The 18755-nt window shown below is 45.2% G+C and overlaps 1 protein-coding gene across 1 annotated transcript; it reads left to right on the forward strand.

The window, feature by feature from the left end:
• Positions 1-205: 205 nt before the first annotated feature.
• Positions 206-11975, forward strand: ubtd1b (ubiquitin domain containing 1b). The gene is made up of 4 exons (XM_079293425.1): positions 206-918; positions 6678-6905; positions 7006-7163; positions 7308-11975. The coding sequence occupies exons 1-4, from the start codon at positions 837-839 to the stop codon at positions 7611-7613; spliced, it is 774 nt and encodes a 257-aa protein (XP_079149551.1). The 5' UTR covers positions 206-836; the 3' UTR covers positions 7614-11975.
• Positions 11976-18755: the final 6780 nt, after the last annotated feature.

Here is an 18755-nt window from a genome sequence, read left to right on the forward strand (position 1 = left end):
CATCCGCCAGTGTCGAATATATTCGCAGTCTCGCCCATTCATAATTGCGTTTCGTCCTGACGTAAGAGAACACAGCACCTGCCTGCGTACTTACGCGCAGGCGTAAAAAAAAAAAAAAAAAAAGTTCTGCTGCGCGAGCTCCACCGCTCGTCACCTTCTTACCAGCGGAGAGGGGGAGTAACGTTTTGGGGGGATTTAAAGAAAAACAAGCTGGAAACAGCAGCAAAGAATTGAAGTGGTATACGGACGTCTGCGAGAAGCTGCGACCATCAGCCGCATTTGGACGAAACTCAACATGCAAATGGTCACGAGTGCGCGGAAGTTTGTGTTTACTGGTGTTCTAGTCGTTAGCTGGTTGGCCCTGTTAGCTTGTTAGCGAGGAAAAGGTGCGCGCTGTGTGGAACGCTGGACTTCACATTTCACAACTAGACCAATTTAGCAGGCAAGTTAGACGACTGACATGTTGCAGTTTGTATTGTAACATTTAAACAAACTGTTCGGTTGCTCGCCGATTTGTCAAACTCTTGTAACTGAAGCCTTTGAGTCTCGTGGGGTCGTGTCACACTCAAACAGCACTCATACGTAAAGAGGAAACGCATAGTAAGCCTAGATCTTAATGGTATAACAGTTATATATTTCTATATATATATATGCGTTCATCGCTATTAAACATCCGCGTGTTCCCGTCCTTGCCGCCGCCTCGGGTGACCTATAGGCTTGCAGCATCGGACCTGCGACCCGTCCTCTTCATCGGACCTGGTTCACCGTCTTCTGCCGCGATGGGCCCCCTGTTCAGCTAGTGCGACGCCTGGAAACGATCCGCAGCCCTCTGAACCATGGGAGGATGCGTGGGGAGGTACTGGGAAGGCTGGGAGGACACGCAGAGCCGAGGCTCGTCCAGGAACGGTGGACGTGGAGGTAAGACATACCAGCGTGTGTCATATCCACCCAAATGTATTTCTATGCTAAGTGAAGGCATTGCAAAAAATCACGCACAACTGTCCAGTTCTGCTTAATTGCATGTGTTGAGCACAGCACTTGTAAGAAGGTGGTGGAGACTCAATGGTGTCCAGCTGCAGTTCACTCCCTCCGTCTGACTCCGATGCATCTCAAGTGACCACTTGTGATTGGGTTTCACCTTTTGAGGTTATTGTGTGGAGAAACCGACTGCCCGCTAAGCAGAAGGACAGAGGGTGTCTGTCTCCATGGTCAGGGATCCATCTGCATTCAGAGATTACCCAATTCACCCACGCCTTCTACGCCTACATTTGCCTGACATCGCATCTATAGTGAGGCCTGCAATTTGCTCACCCCACCAATTTCAAGCCTCGCACTTAATCTGATGACGGTAGGCTATTCCACAAGTGGCATGTATGTATGGTGGCTCTGTGAACACCGTATCGCACCGACGTTTTGATGCGGACGGAGTGACCAAGCAGGAGTCTGCCGTCACTGTAAATGGCAACACTGAAGCGGAAGGTAACGCCGGTTCTCGGAGTTGCTGATCTGTGGATCGTTCACATCGGGGCGGTCGTTTCCATTCGTTACCTTCCCGGAAGATAACGTTCCTCCAGAGATAAACACTGGCCCGCTGCCATGTTTTTTTTGTCCTCTTGCACTTGTCTTTGAAACTGACGGATGGAATTTGGATTGCTGCTTCAGCACTTAGCGAGAGCAGATGTTGTACGTGCAACCAGACTAAACTGAGGGACGCAGGCGCCGCACGGCTGAACTGGCAGACGTTCTGAATCTCTGCATAGTTTCGACCCCAGACAACAATGTCGGTGATGTTGCTTATTGGGACTATTAGAGGAGTAACAGACCTGCAGCAGGTTTATGAATGTTGTCGTAATAAACTCACTGAAGATGAGGAAACAACATCTCTGCTCAGAAAGCCAAGACGTGGAGAATGAATCCAGCTTTGTGCATCAGTGTCAGGGATTTAGATGCCCCCCCCCCCCCCCGGGCCACAAGGCGGTGTTCCAAAATGAACATCTGATATAGATTTTTCAAATATGACCGTCAAAATAATTAGTCTTTCTGCGTTTCCTGTCAATGTGGCCGACGGATGGACTATTTAAAGTTTGAGCCTTCACGGCCAAGGTTCCCTGGGTTTATGGCAGCGGCTCGTGGTGATTCCCCACCCTGATTGGTATCAACAGCCACTCCCTGCTAGACCACGCTTCATTCAAAAAGAACAAGTCGCATCATGTCCCGCTGAGTCACTGACGGGTTTCTCTAACGGGACCCGATCGGCCCTGTTTGACACACCCTCATGCAGGCAGACGGCCCTGTGAGAGGAAGACGTCAAACACAACAGCTCATGTGGTGTCTCCACTGTGGGCACTGATGTCTGCTTTTAAAGAGGAACACAGAAAAACACCCCCACGCTCATTAGTTGCCTCATGCGGGGGGGGGGGGGGGGTGAGAGGGCTGCTGGGTGTCTCTGCAGGGCCAAGGACACTTTATTTTCCCAGACGCAGGTAATCCTCTAACAGCCACCTATGCTTGTTGCTGTGTTCGCGTCCTGGAGACGACTTCCTGATCCCCGTACTTTGTTTATGACTCATTTCTGGTGCCGGCTGTCTTCATGAGCCCAGCTGGATGAAGACACCCGGCTATTGCTTCATGCGTCTGTTCTGCAGTGTTGTGTCTGTGTTTCGATGGGCTATTTGTTGAATCACTTCCTGTAGTCACGGCCCGCTTTACACACCCGCAATCCACCGAGGCACACTTATTTCCATACTTTAAATTTTTGCCACTTCTTTGTGCAGTGTTGTCTTATCGTAATTTGATTCATTCCGAGTTTAGCTCTGCAACGATCAGTCAATTATTGTACTCAAACATGTAACGGTTACAGCCTCTTGAATGGCAGCGTTCGCTGCTTGTCCTTGGCTTTTATATTCCAGTAAACTGGAAAGGCATTTGATGACGTCACCATGGACTTTTTTTCTCTATTTTCTGATGTTTTAATAAAGCAGACAGTTAATCCATTAATCGAGAATATAATCGTCAGATTAATGAATCATGAAATTAATCGTAAGTTGCATGTCTCACAGTTTGAAAACCTTTAGTCCAGTTTGTGTGCGTGTACCTGTGTGTCTTTATATATGGACCACATTAGGATAGATATTTAAACCCAACTTGTCGTCTTCGTAGACGCCACACGTCCATTCCCACTTTGGCTGAGTGGTAGTGAGGGAGCCCCTCTGCGTCACTCCAGGTGCTAATCCTACACCACCCCGTGTCCTCCGAATTACTCCTCCTAAGCCGCTTGCCCTATAAATAATTGGTGTAAACAGAAACGCAACCTCTTGGATGCGTGCTGTGTCCTTCATACTCTTCATTTTCCACTCCTCAGTGAGTGGCGTCTCTGCCTCTCAGTTTGCAAATATAAAGTTAGACTAAAGATGTTTCTTAATACATGAACAACCATTTAAAAAAAAAAAGAAATAGGACTTCACGTCAGCCTATTCAGATTACTACCAATAGAGTGGTCTCACCTACGTCACGATCTCCTTAGTTACGAGGTCTGTCCGCCATGTTGGAGTACATACAGATCCTACATGGCGGAGAGTAAACAAGGAAGTGCGGCGAAAATACCATACCTTGAATCACTGGATAGTGCATCAAAGATTCGCTACCTGGCCAAATTGAAGGTTATTGGTAACTTGGATCCCTATACGATGAGTGCAGATCGTTTCAGTGCCGATCCTACTTATCTTCCATCGGTAAACTACGCCAACATCTACACGTATCTCGTGAACACCCCCAGTCCTTACACAAAAGACGAGCTGGAGTGCTACAAAGGGCTCGACGCTTATAATCAGTTTGTCAGTGGATGGGTCCGAGACGTCAAAGCAACGGTCGTCTAGAATTCTCATCTCGTCATTGGAAGAGTAAATATATACAGATCTGGTCCGATATTTAGCAATATTCAATGTTTACTCAGCGCAAACAGACACGTGTGTTTGTTTACATTGTACGTGCATGTCATTGTGTGCGTGTGTGTAGGAATTCACTTTCAACTAACTTCATCCCCCCCCCACATTATATTTATATTTATATTTATATATATATATATATATATATACATATACATATACATATACATATATATATATATATATATATATATATATACATATATATATACACATATACATATATACACATATACATATACATATATACATATATATATACATATATACATATATATACACATACATATATATACACATATACATATATATATATATATACACATATACATACACACATATACATATATATACATATACATATACATACATATATATACATATATATATATATATATATATATGATCTGACGTTAAACTCATATCAAGCAATGCTGAGGCTGCATCTCTGTGTTTCGCCTGTTGTACACGCTCGACAAGTCTCTGGCACCGACTGCTGTCACGGGCCGATGAAGCTTCGGTAACCTTCTCATGTCCAAGTTTAATTTATATTTCCTTCATTAAATACTGTTCACAAACGAATTTGTAAATAAAATCACTGACCACTTATAAAGTGATCCGCACATACTCGAGTGTACTCCAAATTCCATTCCTTTATATCTCGAGAGATGCGTGACAGCCATTTCTCGCGACGTCGCTTGGATAGCTCCTTCGTGTCATTTCCTTGATGTGTAATGACCGCTGGCAAACGAAAGAATGATTTCTTGTCTCTATCAGCTCTGCTGCCACAACCAAAGACAGCACAAAAGTTCACCACCGATAGGTTATGCGACTCAGCCGTGCATGCCAGTGGCTTTGTGTGTACTCCAACATGGCCGACAGCTAAACTGTGACGTCACACGAGACTAGGGCTGGGCGATATGGCCTAAAAAAAAAATCTCCGATTTTTTTACAAAAAATCCGATTCACGATTTAAATCGATTTTTTTCCCCCAAAATTTTTTGCAGATGACAGAAGCTGTTGAAAACAATTTTTTCTTTTATTTTGTGATGATTTTCCCAAGTAGGTTGATAAAAATAAAGTGCAAACAAAACCTGAACATTGTAGAAAGGTGCCTGTAGTATACAAAAAGTATTTGGTCACTCTTTTGTTTGCCTGAATCATTTAAATATAAAATTTAATTAAACATAACATTAAATGGCATTAAATAGTAGCCTTCCATTGTAAACAACTGTGCAAATGTAACTTTTTACAGTAAGCTTTTCTAACTGAATACACTGATACAAACACAGCATGAAATAAAATGTATATGACCCTTTAACATTCACATTTTCAAAAGTGCAACATCTGATCTAACATCAACATAACATATTTTGCACAGTAAATAAGTGCATGTAAACAAAATCAAGTGCATTCACAACATAACCAACAGTATTAAACAGTAGTGCATGTTTTTTCTAAATATTTTTTGCCAGGAAGACAAGCCTGTCTACTACCTCTGGCTTCAGGCATGCACGGTGGCATGTAACAATGCCCCCCCCCCACACACTGAAAAGCCTCTCAGAGGGGGCACTTGTAGCTGGCACAGAGAGGTATTTCTTTGCTAAAGTACTTAGCCTTGGAAAGTTAAGTTGGTGACGCTTCCACCAGTCAAGTGGATCGGTGTCTGGGTCAACCTGCTGGACCACAGGTCAGTTGTTGCGGAGTAGAATGACATCCCCTCCAGCTCCGCAGAGATCCTTTGGCGTGTACTATTGTACAGCCGAGGCAAGGCAACGTCAGAAAAATGTTTACGGCTTGGTAGCACGTACCTGGGGTCCAAAGCTTTGAGACGGTGAATAAACCCCGGCTTTTCCACGGTGTATATGGGCACCATATCTTTTGCGATATACATCGCGACTGCATCCGTGATGGCTTTCCACCGGGCACTCTTCTTCTCATGCGGAGTACAGTTGGTGAATGTCTCCAAAATGCTGGGTTGTTGTTGTGAGGTGGCGGCGGCGGCGGCCAGCAGTGAAGCTGCTGGCCGCCATTGTTTTAGTTTGTAAACAATGCGCGCGCACTCTACTACGGGAACCCAACGGGGGGGAGGGGTGGGGGCGATTTTCTCGATTTTCAATAAAACACATCGCCTTAAAGCACACATTCGAATTAATCGATTAAATCGATTTATCGCCCAGCCCTACACGAGACCACTCCATAGTGGGAAATGCCACACTAGACAATTGCAGGTATGGTAAATTGCTGGTTCAGTATTAAGATGTTTAACTGAATGGTGATCAGAAATGTTAGTTCCCTGCCCTGATGCTCTGTGTGACCCTCGGGCCTCCGTTAACAAAAGTGCTGGACTGGGCTTGTGTTAATATTGAATGGTGGGAAACAACGTTAAGGTTACTAGGAAGGTTGAGGCCACACGTGCTTCATGCATATTGCAAACTCCGAATGACCTACTTTTAGATGAGGGTGACGTAGCGCGGCGGTGCGGGGTGAGATGTTCTCCGTCTCTGGTGACGGCTAGCGGTTCTCTCTGCTGCCAGCTCTGTTTATGATATGCATGAAGATATGAATGAATATCCAAAAGAGTCCCCCGGGAAACAGGGGGGTACTGTACCGCACTTGTTCCATTACAGTCATTTAGCAGACGCTTTTATCCAAAGTGACTTGTTGTGGACCGTTTTAACAACCAAATGGAATCGCAGAGTTTTTGACGACTGGCTCCCCCCCCCATCGCAGGACGCAACGAGCCTCTGAAGAAAGACCGTCCCAAGTGGAAGAGCGACTATCCGATGACCGAGGGCCAGCTGCGGAGCAAGCGCGACGAGTTCTGGGACACGGCGCCGGCCTTCGAGGGCCGCAAGGAGATCTGGGACGCCCTGAAAGCCGCGGCCGTGGCCTTGGAGGGCAGCGACCACGACCTGGCCCAGGCTATAGTGGATGGGGCCAGCATCACGCTGCCACACGGTGAGGACGGGAGAAAAAAGGGCGTGGATCTTGCATTACATAGCTTAAATGTCTCGGACAAATACAACCAGTCATGTTTTTGTTTGACACCCTTCTGCAGGAACTCTCGCAGAGTGCTACGACGAACTGGGGACCCGCTACCAGCTGCCCGTCTACTGCTTGGCTCCGCCTGTGAACCTCATCTCAGAGCGCAGCGACGACGACCCCAGCGATGGCCCCGAACCTGCTGTGGCGCCTAAGAAGGAGTTCCAGCTCAAGGTACTGTGACACAAGCATCCTTAAAGACTCGCCTGGTTGTTTCTGTCATTGGGAGGTTTTTTTAAAGGTAACCAACCAATTAAACTCAGTTATTTATGTATTTTTTGTCCGCCGTTAATCTTCACGCTACCCCGTCCGCTGCAGGTGCGGCTGTCCACGGGCACGGACCTGCGCCTCAGCGCCAGCATGGCCGACACCATCGGGCTCCTGAAGAAGCAGCTGCAGGCCCAGGAGGACATTGACGCCGGCCACCAGCGCTGGTTCTTCTCCGGGAAGCTGCTCACGGACAAGACGCGGCTGCAGGACACGAAGATCCAGAAGGACTTTGTCATCCAGGTCATCGTCAATCCGCAGGCCCTCCAAGGCCCCAAGCTGTCCCCCACCAACACCCCCACCCCAACAGCCACCCCCACCGCTGACGCCTCCTCGCCTACGTCTACGTCTGAATGACCAAGGACTCGGAAGGATGGCGGACGGCGCACACTTAAAGACCAGAGCTGCCTCCTATTTCTGGATAACTTTTTGAGATGGTACCGTGGCGGTACAAAACTACTGCGGGGCATGAAAGTGCTGCTCTCGTTAATCTGCCATGTCATTGTATTTTGTCTGGTGTGCTGGTTTCTCTCTTTAAGTGGATCCAGTCACCACGCTGACTGGTCCTCGTCCCCCTGCCTCTCTGAACCATCTCGAATCAAAAGCAGAACTTCTTGTCATGCAGCCTTTTCGATCACATACAGAATGTGCACATCATGCTGCACGTGCAGACTCCGCACTTTTTATTTTAATCTGCACTAACGCTAACTTAAGTGCCAATGGAAGAAACGCAGAGGCAGAGAGGCCTGAGTGTGGTTCTAAAGCACATTTCTATAGGACGCCCGTGGACTTCTCCTCTCCACAGAAACACGAGGGGAAGGCAGATACTGAGACTTTTCTTTTCTCCTTCTTTCTTTCTTTTCTCGAGGAAACGATGTAAACTGAGCTTTTTTGCACATTTTGAAGATTATTACTATACTTTCGTGGTAGTTTGTGTGCCTTCTACAAGACGAAACAAAAAAAGGGTTACTGTCCGGCTAGTTTTACCGCTAGGCTTAAGCCTTCTGTACTTTTTTAGAGGAACTCTTAGATCAACCCAAGCTATAACCGCTGCCTTTTTTTAAAACGATTTCATGAATCCTACAGACAAAACATCTGGCGTGCGCGTTGGGGCGAGAGTAATGTGTGTTTGCCGACTATGATGACGTTGCAGTTTGACGTGGTTCACGGAGACGAGACTGTTTCCCCGGTCATAGCTTTGCAGTCAATCATGTAATTTTGTAAAGGGAAAGAGTATTCTCCCATGTAAGAATAATGGTCTTAATGACCCCCCCCCCCCCACCCCGTCCTCTAGGGGGCAGCAACACACAGCCCTGATACATTCAGCTCACTTGCTTCGGGCTCGTTCTTTTTTTCACCACCCGATGAATGTAAATCCAGTATTCATTTTCCTTTTTTTATGGATCTGTCTGACTCCCTTCGCCAGCGTACAGATGGCCTCCATGTTTCATATGCGAGATGAGTCCACGTGGAGCGGTGAACCGACACAATGAGAGGGAAGCGCCGTAGACTCGGGTGTTGGTTCTCAATGGAGCCGGCAGCACAGGAAGTCTTTAGTTTCAGTGTCGATATCAAAAAAGATGACGCTATGATTTGAAAGTATTAAACGTAGACATCTTTCTGGACGAGTGATGTCATCACCTTTTTAAAAAAGAAAAAAAAAAAAAGTATAATTTCACAGCATACTGGGATCACTGTACCGCTGTGTAGAGGCAAAGACCTTTTGGGTGGAGTGACGCTGTTCACAAAGCATTCAAATGAACCACTTTGTGTTTTATTTTATTTTTTTAAAAACCTGTCAGGTGAGTTCTCCAGGTAGGGAAGTGGCTCATTGCCTGAGTAAAATAAATATGAAGTTAAAGATGGAAGATGAACTTTCGTCTTTGAACAAGTCATTTTGCCCGTTTCTCGGTCTGACACTGAGCAGTGTTTTCAGCCTGTACATAGCAGCACAGCTGCAGTGACTGATCGTCGTTGCACGGTGAAGATAATTGTTTTGAGTTTTGTTCCTCCGGCGGCTGCCAAGAGGACACGAACACAATTGCCTTGAATTTGCGCCGGCCGCTCGTAGGCAAAGCTCCCATGAGGCCTGAGGGTCTACGTGGTGAAACATCGTGGCTACATTCACGCTGCAGCTCAACTGGCACACTTTAGATATCTCCCCCCCCCCCCCCATCACATGTGTCTGACATATCAGATGTTTTGTCTGAGCACTGTGAACATTAAAATATCCCACGGTTTGACTCCATGCCAGCTTTTCTTCTGGAAACGGGTCAAACAAATTCCCTCCGTTTCAAGTTTGGAAATTTCCAAGATGTCTGAGGCGGTTCAGCGTCCCGATGGAACGTGTCCTTGACAGAATGTAATCTGTCGGGACAGACGTCTTGTTCCGTGTTCTTTGTTGTTCTGGATCTTACATTTAGTATTTTTCATCTTGAGCTCTTTGTGCCTGAATGTGTCCAACATGAACCACTGCACTTTTTGACATGCGTTTTTTAGAACAAAATGATTCGACTGAATTTGAGAATCTTAATTTATTAAAATCATTTTTGGGATTTTTTTTTATCAAACAAGTTGTGAACCTTTTCAAGTCAAAATCATGTTTTAAAAAAAAAAAAAGAATTGCACAGCTTGAAGGTACCTACTATAACTTTCAAAGAAGGGAATTCAAACCACGTGTGTTCTAATCTTTACTCTGCGTCTTCTATTTGTGCCACATTCGGGTTACATCCCCGACTAGAGATTCAAGGTTGAGATTCAGGTTCAAGGTTGAGAAGCAGACCTGATCTGTGAGTACATCCTGTTCTGTGTTTCTGTTGTACTCTCGTCTGTAGCTTGATGCTCATTGTTTTGATTCACCGCTCTTGTCGCACAATTCTCAAGCAGTATGATCGGGGGGGGGGGGGGTTTAAGCCATCAGTTAAACCTGAGCCACAGCTCACCGCGTCGCAGATGTTTAGATAAGAATTCAAAACTTTTCCAGTTTCAGCCTTGAGGCTGATCACAATCACCCTTTCGTTGTTTGTTCTTGTGGGGATGTTTCACAGCCGCTGTACGCAAACTTGAATCAGCATTTCTCTCTGTATGTGCAATACTATAGACATCGACCTCACTTTGTTTTTGTTGTGTTCTTCTGACGCTACAGGTTTCACAGAGCACCAGCTGCCAGCAAAGAAATGTCAATCCACAGATCCACAGGTGCAAAAGCCTGCTGTGATCTGATAATCAGGTGCCTCCGTCAGCCCTTTTTAAATGTTCATGTTTTTTTTTTTGTCACTTTTGAAATGTATTCCAAGCTGTCGTCTTCAGGTGGGCTCTTGCCTTTCGCAGAATAAACATCTAAACATTAAAAGCACACGACTTCTCTCCTCCCAGCGTGTATTTAGCGTCTCTGCTGTGGCGGTCGGGTGTCATTGAGCCTCGGTCTGTTGACGACGTGTCTACGGCGGCTCCTCTTACAGCCTGAGCTGTGGTGGGCTGCTCGTCCTCATGTGTGTCTGTCGCTGGACTCGCACAGAGTTTCCACTCGCTTTAGTCCCGAGCAGTGGCCCAACATATTACTGCAGTCTGACGGGGCTCAAGGAACTCTCAGGCGTCCCTCTGGCCCCTGTCATCCCTATCATCTTCAATAAAGAGGGATTGTGCTGTTTCCCTTACATGTGCTTTGGACCAGATGAGGTGGTTTTGTCCAACCCCACCATGAACAATCGGTTGAAGGACAGCTCTCTCCCAAATAACATCTCAAGTAGCCAGTTAAGCAGATTTTCTCCACTCCACAGAGCCTCCTGGTTACACTGACGGTCAGATTCTGCTTTAGTGGATCACATCTAGGACCGGACTCGTGTGTCCTTCTGCCTTTCCAACCTCCAGTTAACAGTGACTGGAGAGAGACAGAAACCACTCGGAGAAAGGATCTGTTATTTCCTCCAGCTGTTTTTCTTATCTTACCTTTTTCATTTGTCAGCCTTGAAAAAGCTGACGGTGCACCTGCGCTCGCTTGTGTTGATTGAGCTCCCTTAAAGCTGTGAATTTCACTCCAGGGTGTCTCCAGCAATGTATTGTCTAAATTACAGTTTAAGCCCGCTGGCCCAGCCTGCAAGTTCCGCCTCTCATCTGAGCAAAGACTAAAGGGAAAGTTAAGATTCACAAGAAGTTATCTTTCTCAGAGCGTTTAGAGGAGACATGAATGCTTCCTCTCCTTCCCTCGTTTCTTCCTTCTCAGTGGAAGGAGTTTGCTTCTTTCTTCATTCACTTGTCAGTTTTAGTATTCTACTGTTTTACACAGTTGGGAGCAAACAGAAAACCATCAACCATTACTGTCCTGCACTCATTAGAATGTACACGCGTTTCTACTTGCACATGTAAGACTCGACTTTTCCTAAATGGTACACTGGTGGAACTGACTTGCATTTGAAGCTGGTTGTGAAAGCCATACTAGGTCGGGAATATTTATTTCATGCTTACATGACAACCAGTACCGCTCCGTGCGTCGATTCTCTCCTTGAACTCAAATTCCCAGAAGGTATTGCGGTCAAATTAGGCTTTCCCATAAGAACACCCATCGCGCGCTCACTGAGGAGCGACCTGTTTCTGAAGTCCTGTTTTTCAAAATGTCCTTGTTAGGTGTCTGTGTATTTAATCGTGACATGGACATTTCTTGATGATTGTTGATACCTGCAGTTTATTATGCTGATTATTGTTTTCAATCATGTTTTTAAACCGTTGAATAAAATTTAGTGTGAAAAAAAAGGATTGTCTTGCAGTAATTCTCCTTCCTCCTGAATAAAAGCGCCGGAAATATGTTCAAATGAGCCATAAAGTGGCGTTATGAATCTGTACGCAAGAGAAAGATATGTATCTTCACCACACGATGGCGCTCTGCTCTTGCGTAAGGGATGCGAGTGGGAGGAGGGAAGGAGATGGAACACACACACACAGCGTTGTTTGTTTTATCTTATAACATATTCAGGCCGGAATCTGATCGTTTACAGATGTGTGTTCCTTGAAAGCAGCGGTGCCCAACATGAGGGAAAATATGGACCACGGAAAAGTCTCTTTTTTTTTCACAAAGGCAAAGTTTTGGAGCTGCACTTCCAGGCTTAAATAAGTGAATTATAGCGCACGTGCTGAGAAAACTGCTCCTACATTTCCCCAAATGCATTTTGGTGCATCCATGGTTGTGATCATTTCTATAACACAACACTGTTCAATTCATCATGTCGGACGTCAGCAGAACATGGACCCACTGCGCTCATGTTTACTCAGTAGTTTGTGGTAGTAAATGGCCAATAGAGGCTTCGCTCTGCTGGTACTGTGCTGTGAAAATACTGCCCACTGTCACTGTCCTGCTGCACATTCTGCAGCAACTAATATCATATTCTCTGTACATGAACGGGGAACTTCTCAAGCAGTCTCTTTCTCGCGCTGAGTCTCTGCAAACAGGCTCTCCGGAGGGTTGTGGCGCACGGGCCTGGAAAAAGCCCCTCTTGACGGTGGGATTTCACAGGGAGAGCTGTGTTTGCGGTCCAGTCAGCCTTATTCTAAACTCTGTTCCCCCCACTGACAGACCCAGGATGACCCTGACGCCACAGCGGGGTTTGGACATTGCATTTTCCCGGGCTTGGTTGTGCAATTTGATCTTGCTCAATATTTTTTGTAAAACTCCCTCATCATGGTGTATGTATCCAATTTTCTTTCGTCTGGCACTTTTTCCTGTGTGCAGCAAAACCACCAGGGTGGACACATAAGAGTTTTACACCAATCCTCCCGGATGAACCGCAAATTTTGACTGCAATTTTAGGAGATTGTGTATAAAATACAGGGCTTAAGCGCACCAACTGGTACAGTGAGGCCAAGATTGAGCATCCTGCCTCCCCCTTTAATCTATATATCATTTAATTTGTCCTTACTGTTTTGTACTGTGTGAAATGAATCCTTTTAGCTGATTCGTTAGACAGAGATGAACTTCAGCGATGAAGACAGAGTCTTCAGCATATAGAAGAAAAACCCCAGCTTGTCACACTGAAAAAAAATCAGTTGTCAGAGTCTGCAACCACAGGAAGTGTAAAAATAATAACAGACCAAAGAAAGCTGGAGTTGCCAGCAAATCTCCTCCTCACCCCCGCTGGACACGAGCACCACGTTCCCCTTCACAGTTGGAAAGTCCCAGTTTATCGGCTGTAATTACAACTTCTGTGGGTTCGGCTACCGCTGACCGTTAGCTTACTGCACACAAGCTAAGCTGGAGCTAGCTGTCAGTAGGCATGTTTGCTATTGAAGTGAGTGCTACTGAGCAACAACATTATCGTCAGTCTTTCATGAAGATGTTTGTAATTTATATTTGCATTTTAATATTAGCAAGATGGGGGAAAAAGATAATGCTAACATAAAATGCTAGTAAGCGTATGGGTCATGTTAGCTTGTTGTGTACGGTGATATTGTGTTGGTACTGTTACCTTTTCATCCAGACAAAGCAGGAAGGAGATAATATATGCAGGAAAACTTTATTTTACATATAATAATCAATTGAATGCACACTTTTTGAAGGCTGTATTGGTTCAAGCACACTTCTCAGAGGATATATTGTTGAAGAATTTGTTCAAATGGATTCATAGAGCTGAAGTAACAGGTTAGCTTCTAACAGGCTAACATCACACGGGCCAGGCGTGTTTTTTATTCAACTTATTTAGCAAAGTGTTTCTTTTCACAAACCAACCAAAAGAAAGAATGTCCAGCTCATTTGTGTTACTTGAAAAACAACTTTCAGTTCAGACATTCTTAAATAATAATTTTTAAAAAGGCTAACGGAACGGATCTTAGATCTGGGGGACCCTCTCCATCCATTGGCGGGCAGACCTGGGTCCCAAGATGTGAGGTCTGCAGCCGGACACTCTTGGACAGATTGGCAAACAAATGTGTTTCAATGGATCATAAAAAGGTGGTAGTGCTATGTAATATTCAAAGAGCTGGCAACAGATAGCTGCGGCTTGGGGGAAAAAAAAAACGGCCAGCGAAATCTTGACAGTCTCCAGCTTGGAGCACTGACTTACATTTTCCCCAGTATTAGTGGAATTTCTACCCCTATCCCAAAAAAGCACCGAAATAACAATTAAGTTAGTTTAGTGATGGCCCTGTATGATTTCTGAGTGACGAAACTCTCTTTCAAGCTGCCACTTGTGCAACCGTGCCCTGTTTGAGTTGAAAAGGCACAGCTCAAATGTCTTTCCATGACCAACCACCTTACAGCTTCTCTCAGTATTCCCTCATTTTTTCTTCAAAGTAAACATACTGACTCACTGCACATTGTGTAAAATCTAGATTTTTAATTTGGTTACTTTGTGCCGGACAGAAGAAGAATGAATTAGCTGTTGATGATTGTGATTGTGTAAAACTTCAACATGACTTGTTTCACAGCAGCAGTAAACGGCTCAAAATGAAATATCTTTCCGATATATCTTGGTCATGTTTTCCACAGGGAAGAGCGCCTGGAACAGTGTTGCTTCAGTGTAATGTGTACTTTTGATGTAAGTGAACCTACAGTAATCTCCTCTGGTTTACAGGAACTGGAGATCATCCATGAGTCATGTTTAGCAGAGGGGAGTGTGTGCTCTTAGTGGGTTGAATGCAGAGGATTGTTATGCAAGGCAGACTTTTGTCCTGAATAACAGCGCTTTCCTCTCAGCACAGTGGTTGGTGGCTGCTGTGTGTTGTGTGTTTGCATGCTTACGTGTGCTCGCAGGGCGAGTTATGGTGGCTTTAAAGCTAATCCCTGGATTCCTGCTCTCACCAGACTCTTATCCACTGACCCAACAATCACCTGGTGCTCTGCTAAACCTCACGTAATACGATGGAGTGTGAGTCATGTGATACCGTAAACTACAATCTCAAACCTGATCAACCCGTGGCCTGACAGAGCACGTCACCGCGTCCGGAGCCGAGCCAATGGCTGAGAAAGTTCTATGGGGGTGACTGTGGCTCACCGGGTTAAGAGGGTTGTCTGGTAATCGCAAGGTCAACGGTTCGATCCTCGACTGGGACGTGTCATGAGTGTACTTGAGCAATCTACTGAGCCCCTAACGGCTGTCATTGGCAGCCCACTGCTCCCTCTATACAGGGATGGGTCAAATGCAGAGACAAGTTTCCCCCTTAACGGGATCAATATAGTATAATAAATTAAAAAAAATTAATACAAGCTAGAGGTCTTAGTCATATCAGCAGCAAAAATACTTTGACACTTTGGGAAACGCACTTTTTTTTCACAATTTACGATGTTTACTGGGGTAATAAAGTAGAGTCGTTTTCTCATAGACGTCTATAAATCGGGCTTCATTGCAGCGGAGTCGCCCCTGGCGGCCGCTAGAGAGAATGTCAGGATCACCTTGAAGGAAATACATTGTGCACAATGCGACTCGTACAACTCTTCTCTTTTGAAATCACTGTCGTGTCCGGTGCGCTGAAGATGAAGCCAGCAGCTGGGTAGCCAAACTAAATATAGGTTGCAGTGGAGTCTGCGCTGGTTGCCTGGCAACCCCACAGCAATGACAGAAGTCGAGGAAGTCACTGCGCCTGGCCAAGAAATTGTCAGACACATAACTCCCCATAAAACCAAACGATGTTGGTTTTCCTGGGGATTACACCAGATCCAATGAGTTAATTAGTGAGCCAAATTGAGTTGCTTTTGGGCGGATCCAGGCTAGCTGGTCCCACATGTTTTCAGTCTTTATTCTAAACAGGCAGCCGTCCGGCACATTTACCGTGCAAACACGAGTGGTATATCAATCTTATCTTCATCTATCTCTCACCATGAAATCAAAGCGTATTTCACAAAATGTCAAACTACTGCTTCAATTTTGTGGAAACTGGACAAATCAGAGTGAGATTACAGTACACAGTGACAGAAACGGGCTGAAGGCTGCCTCAGGAGTGAACAACAGATGTTCATTTCTTTCTTATAATCAGCTGATGGTATTTCACCTGACTCGTACCATGAACAACGAGGTACTCAGTGTTACGGTATTTACATATGATTCGGCTTGGTGTGTGTGTTAAGGCTTGAGTGAGATTTAACTTCCAGAGTGTGCAATCACATTTTCCACTCAGTCATACAACACTTGCACTTTTCTTTCAGCCTATGGTTGTTTTCCTCAGACTATAAATATAAATGGTGTTACTCAGATCCAGCACTCTCTTTATCTCGGTCTATCTCTCTCTCTCCTCTTCTGGTGACAGCTCCTTACCGACTTTCTTATGAAACCAGTAATCTCACTGTGTGTTTCCCCACGAAGCATTACTTTGGTCACAAAAGAAAACAGCTGTTTGAGGATGTAACTTTGCTGGATACACATGTCAGAATGTGTGTACACAAGAGATGGTCGCAACCTAAAACACAGTGGTTTAAACATGGTTCAAACAATCATGTAGGCTAAACCCGAGGCTCTTCATCACGTCCACGCTGGATTACAGCGGTAAAATGCCAGATGAAATTTCATGAGGCAAAGAGTTCTCCTCCATGTACTCTCTATGAGAAATAAATAAGCATGATAATTGGGTATGGGGACTTAATGCAAACCAGGCCTGCAATACGAATAATACATTTGGAAAGGGAAAGTTTGCACATGAGCACATTTGTAGGATGAGAACAAATCCCAGTGAAGCATAAAATACTGCAGACTGTGTGTCCTGGCTGCCCTGCTAATGTGTCCACCATGTAAATGTGAGACTTGCATCCGGTCCCTGATTTTTGGTCACTTCATGCCCTCCCTGTCTGTGGTCGTGTCTTCTGTGTTTTTATACTTTCAGGCGTCTACAGTTCTTTCCAAAAACTCTAAAGCGCTGGATACGGTTGGTGTTCTGGTTCCTGTGGTGTGTGTAGTATATGGAGAAGTCTAGAAACTCTTCAGGGATTGTACACAAATGATTTGTTTGGGGGTCAGAAAAGGGTGGGGGTTAAGTTTTCATTCATTTATTGCAGGACCTTTGAAACGAAGATGGGGGCTCGGACTTGGAATAACTTGAAATAAATGTCTTGAGAGCATCTCTGGGTTTGAGAAGCTAGAAAGACGAGTTAAGTTATAATAGAATATAAGGAGTCACCAGTTGGAGACCCAGTGTAATTATACAATACAGTTACCTGTTACCCTGAGTGATGTTAGTGTTCATACTTTTTCATAGATATTCATATTGCATAGCATGTGTAAAGTGATCACATACCAAACAGCTGATCAATGCTGATACTGTATGCTAACAGATACAGATTCCTTAAAATACAGCTGTGCAGTCTTCTAAACAGACAGCAAGCAGCAGGGGGTAGAAAGTATGTGATATATTCACAGACATGGATGGATAAGAAGTGGACGTAGTCGTCGTGACGTCACCTGTTGGCGAACAAGCTCCATATGTGTGTGTGTGCGCATGCACGTGTGTGGGAGTATTGGAACAAACTGTGCTCTATTTGTTTATATTTCTTGCTCTTCCCACTTCCTGGTCAGGGGGTTACACGGTAACACAAGTTGTTACGGTATGATCATTCTTACTGGAGACAGTCTGGGTCCAACTAAACTTAACCTGGTTGACCATCAATGTTTCCTCACAAAAGAGTCCAGTTGCTCATCATTTGGCAACACAGATAGTTCAAGAGAACAATGTTGTTTTCCCAGTTTGCCGCTGTAGAGAATCAATTCCGTGAGTTCCAAGAAGTTCTTCATGGAGTTTTTACTGTGAATATGTCAAAGATTGTGAACTGGAGATAGCGGATGAATAAAGGCAAGGAGATATAGGGAGCTGCATCTGAAAGAGCTTTGCTGAGTGCATGTGAGGGGAGGAGGTGATGAAGAGCTGGTGGTGGAGGTGGGCATTCTGTGCCACACAAGTTGCCCCTGAGGCCTGAGCGGTCACGTTGGCTTTGGCAGGAAGCGGGAGGAAGCAAAGAGGAGGGGGATGTGTGTGGAGGGGGGCAGTTGAGGGCAGCTCCTGGTGCCACGTTTGCATCACAGAACTGTAATTCCATTCAGTGCTGAGCGAAGCAGAGCTGGCTCTTTGGCTGCTTCACTTTCTTTCTTTTTTTTTTGACCGTTTTTGACCAGTGGCTGCTCCATTGACGCCCACAAAGTGACTTTATAACAACAATGTGTGGGTTGTATTCATTCTTACCTTTTCCTTTTACAGCGGTTACATGTCCCCTTTGTTTGGGTCTTCTTCGAACGCACCTTTGCAAAAGCCCCGCCGAAGAAATGGAGACAGTCTCCTTTATCTTGGTGCTGCGCAGACAGAGTACAGCGCGGTTATCTGGGGTTTCTCACTGTAAACAGCTGCCCGCTAAATCAAAGCCGCTCGTGGGAGGTTGACTTATAGACAGGCAGGTAAGATAAAGAGTTTTCTCACTTCAACAAAGGGAGGCCAAACTAGGAAGACAGTCTGATCAGGCAAAAAATCACTGATGTTTCATGTCAGACTGAAGACAGATCACAGATTAAACTCAAGTGTATCACTCTCCAGCTTTAT

The sequence above is a fragment of the Melanostigma gelatinosum genome (genome assembly GCF_949748355.1).
Source record: "Melanostigma gelatinosum genome assembly, chromosome: 21".
NCBI classification, from domain to species: Eukaryota; Metazoa; Chordata; class Actinopteri; order Perciformes; family Zoarcidae; genus Melanostigma; species Melanostigma gelatinosum.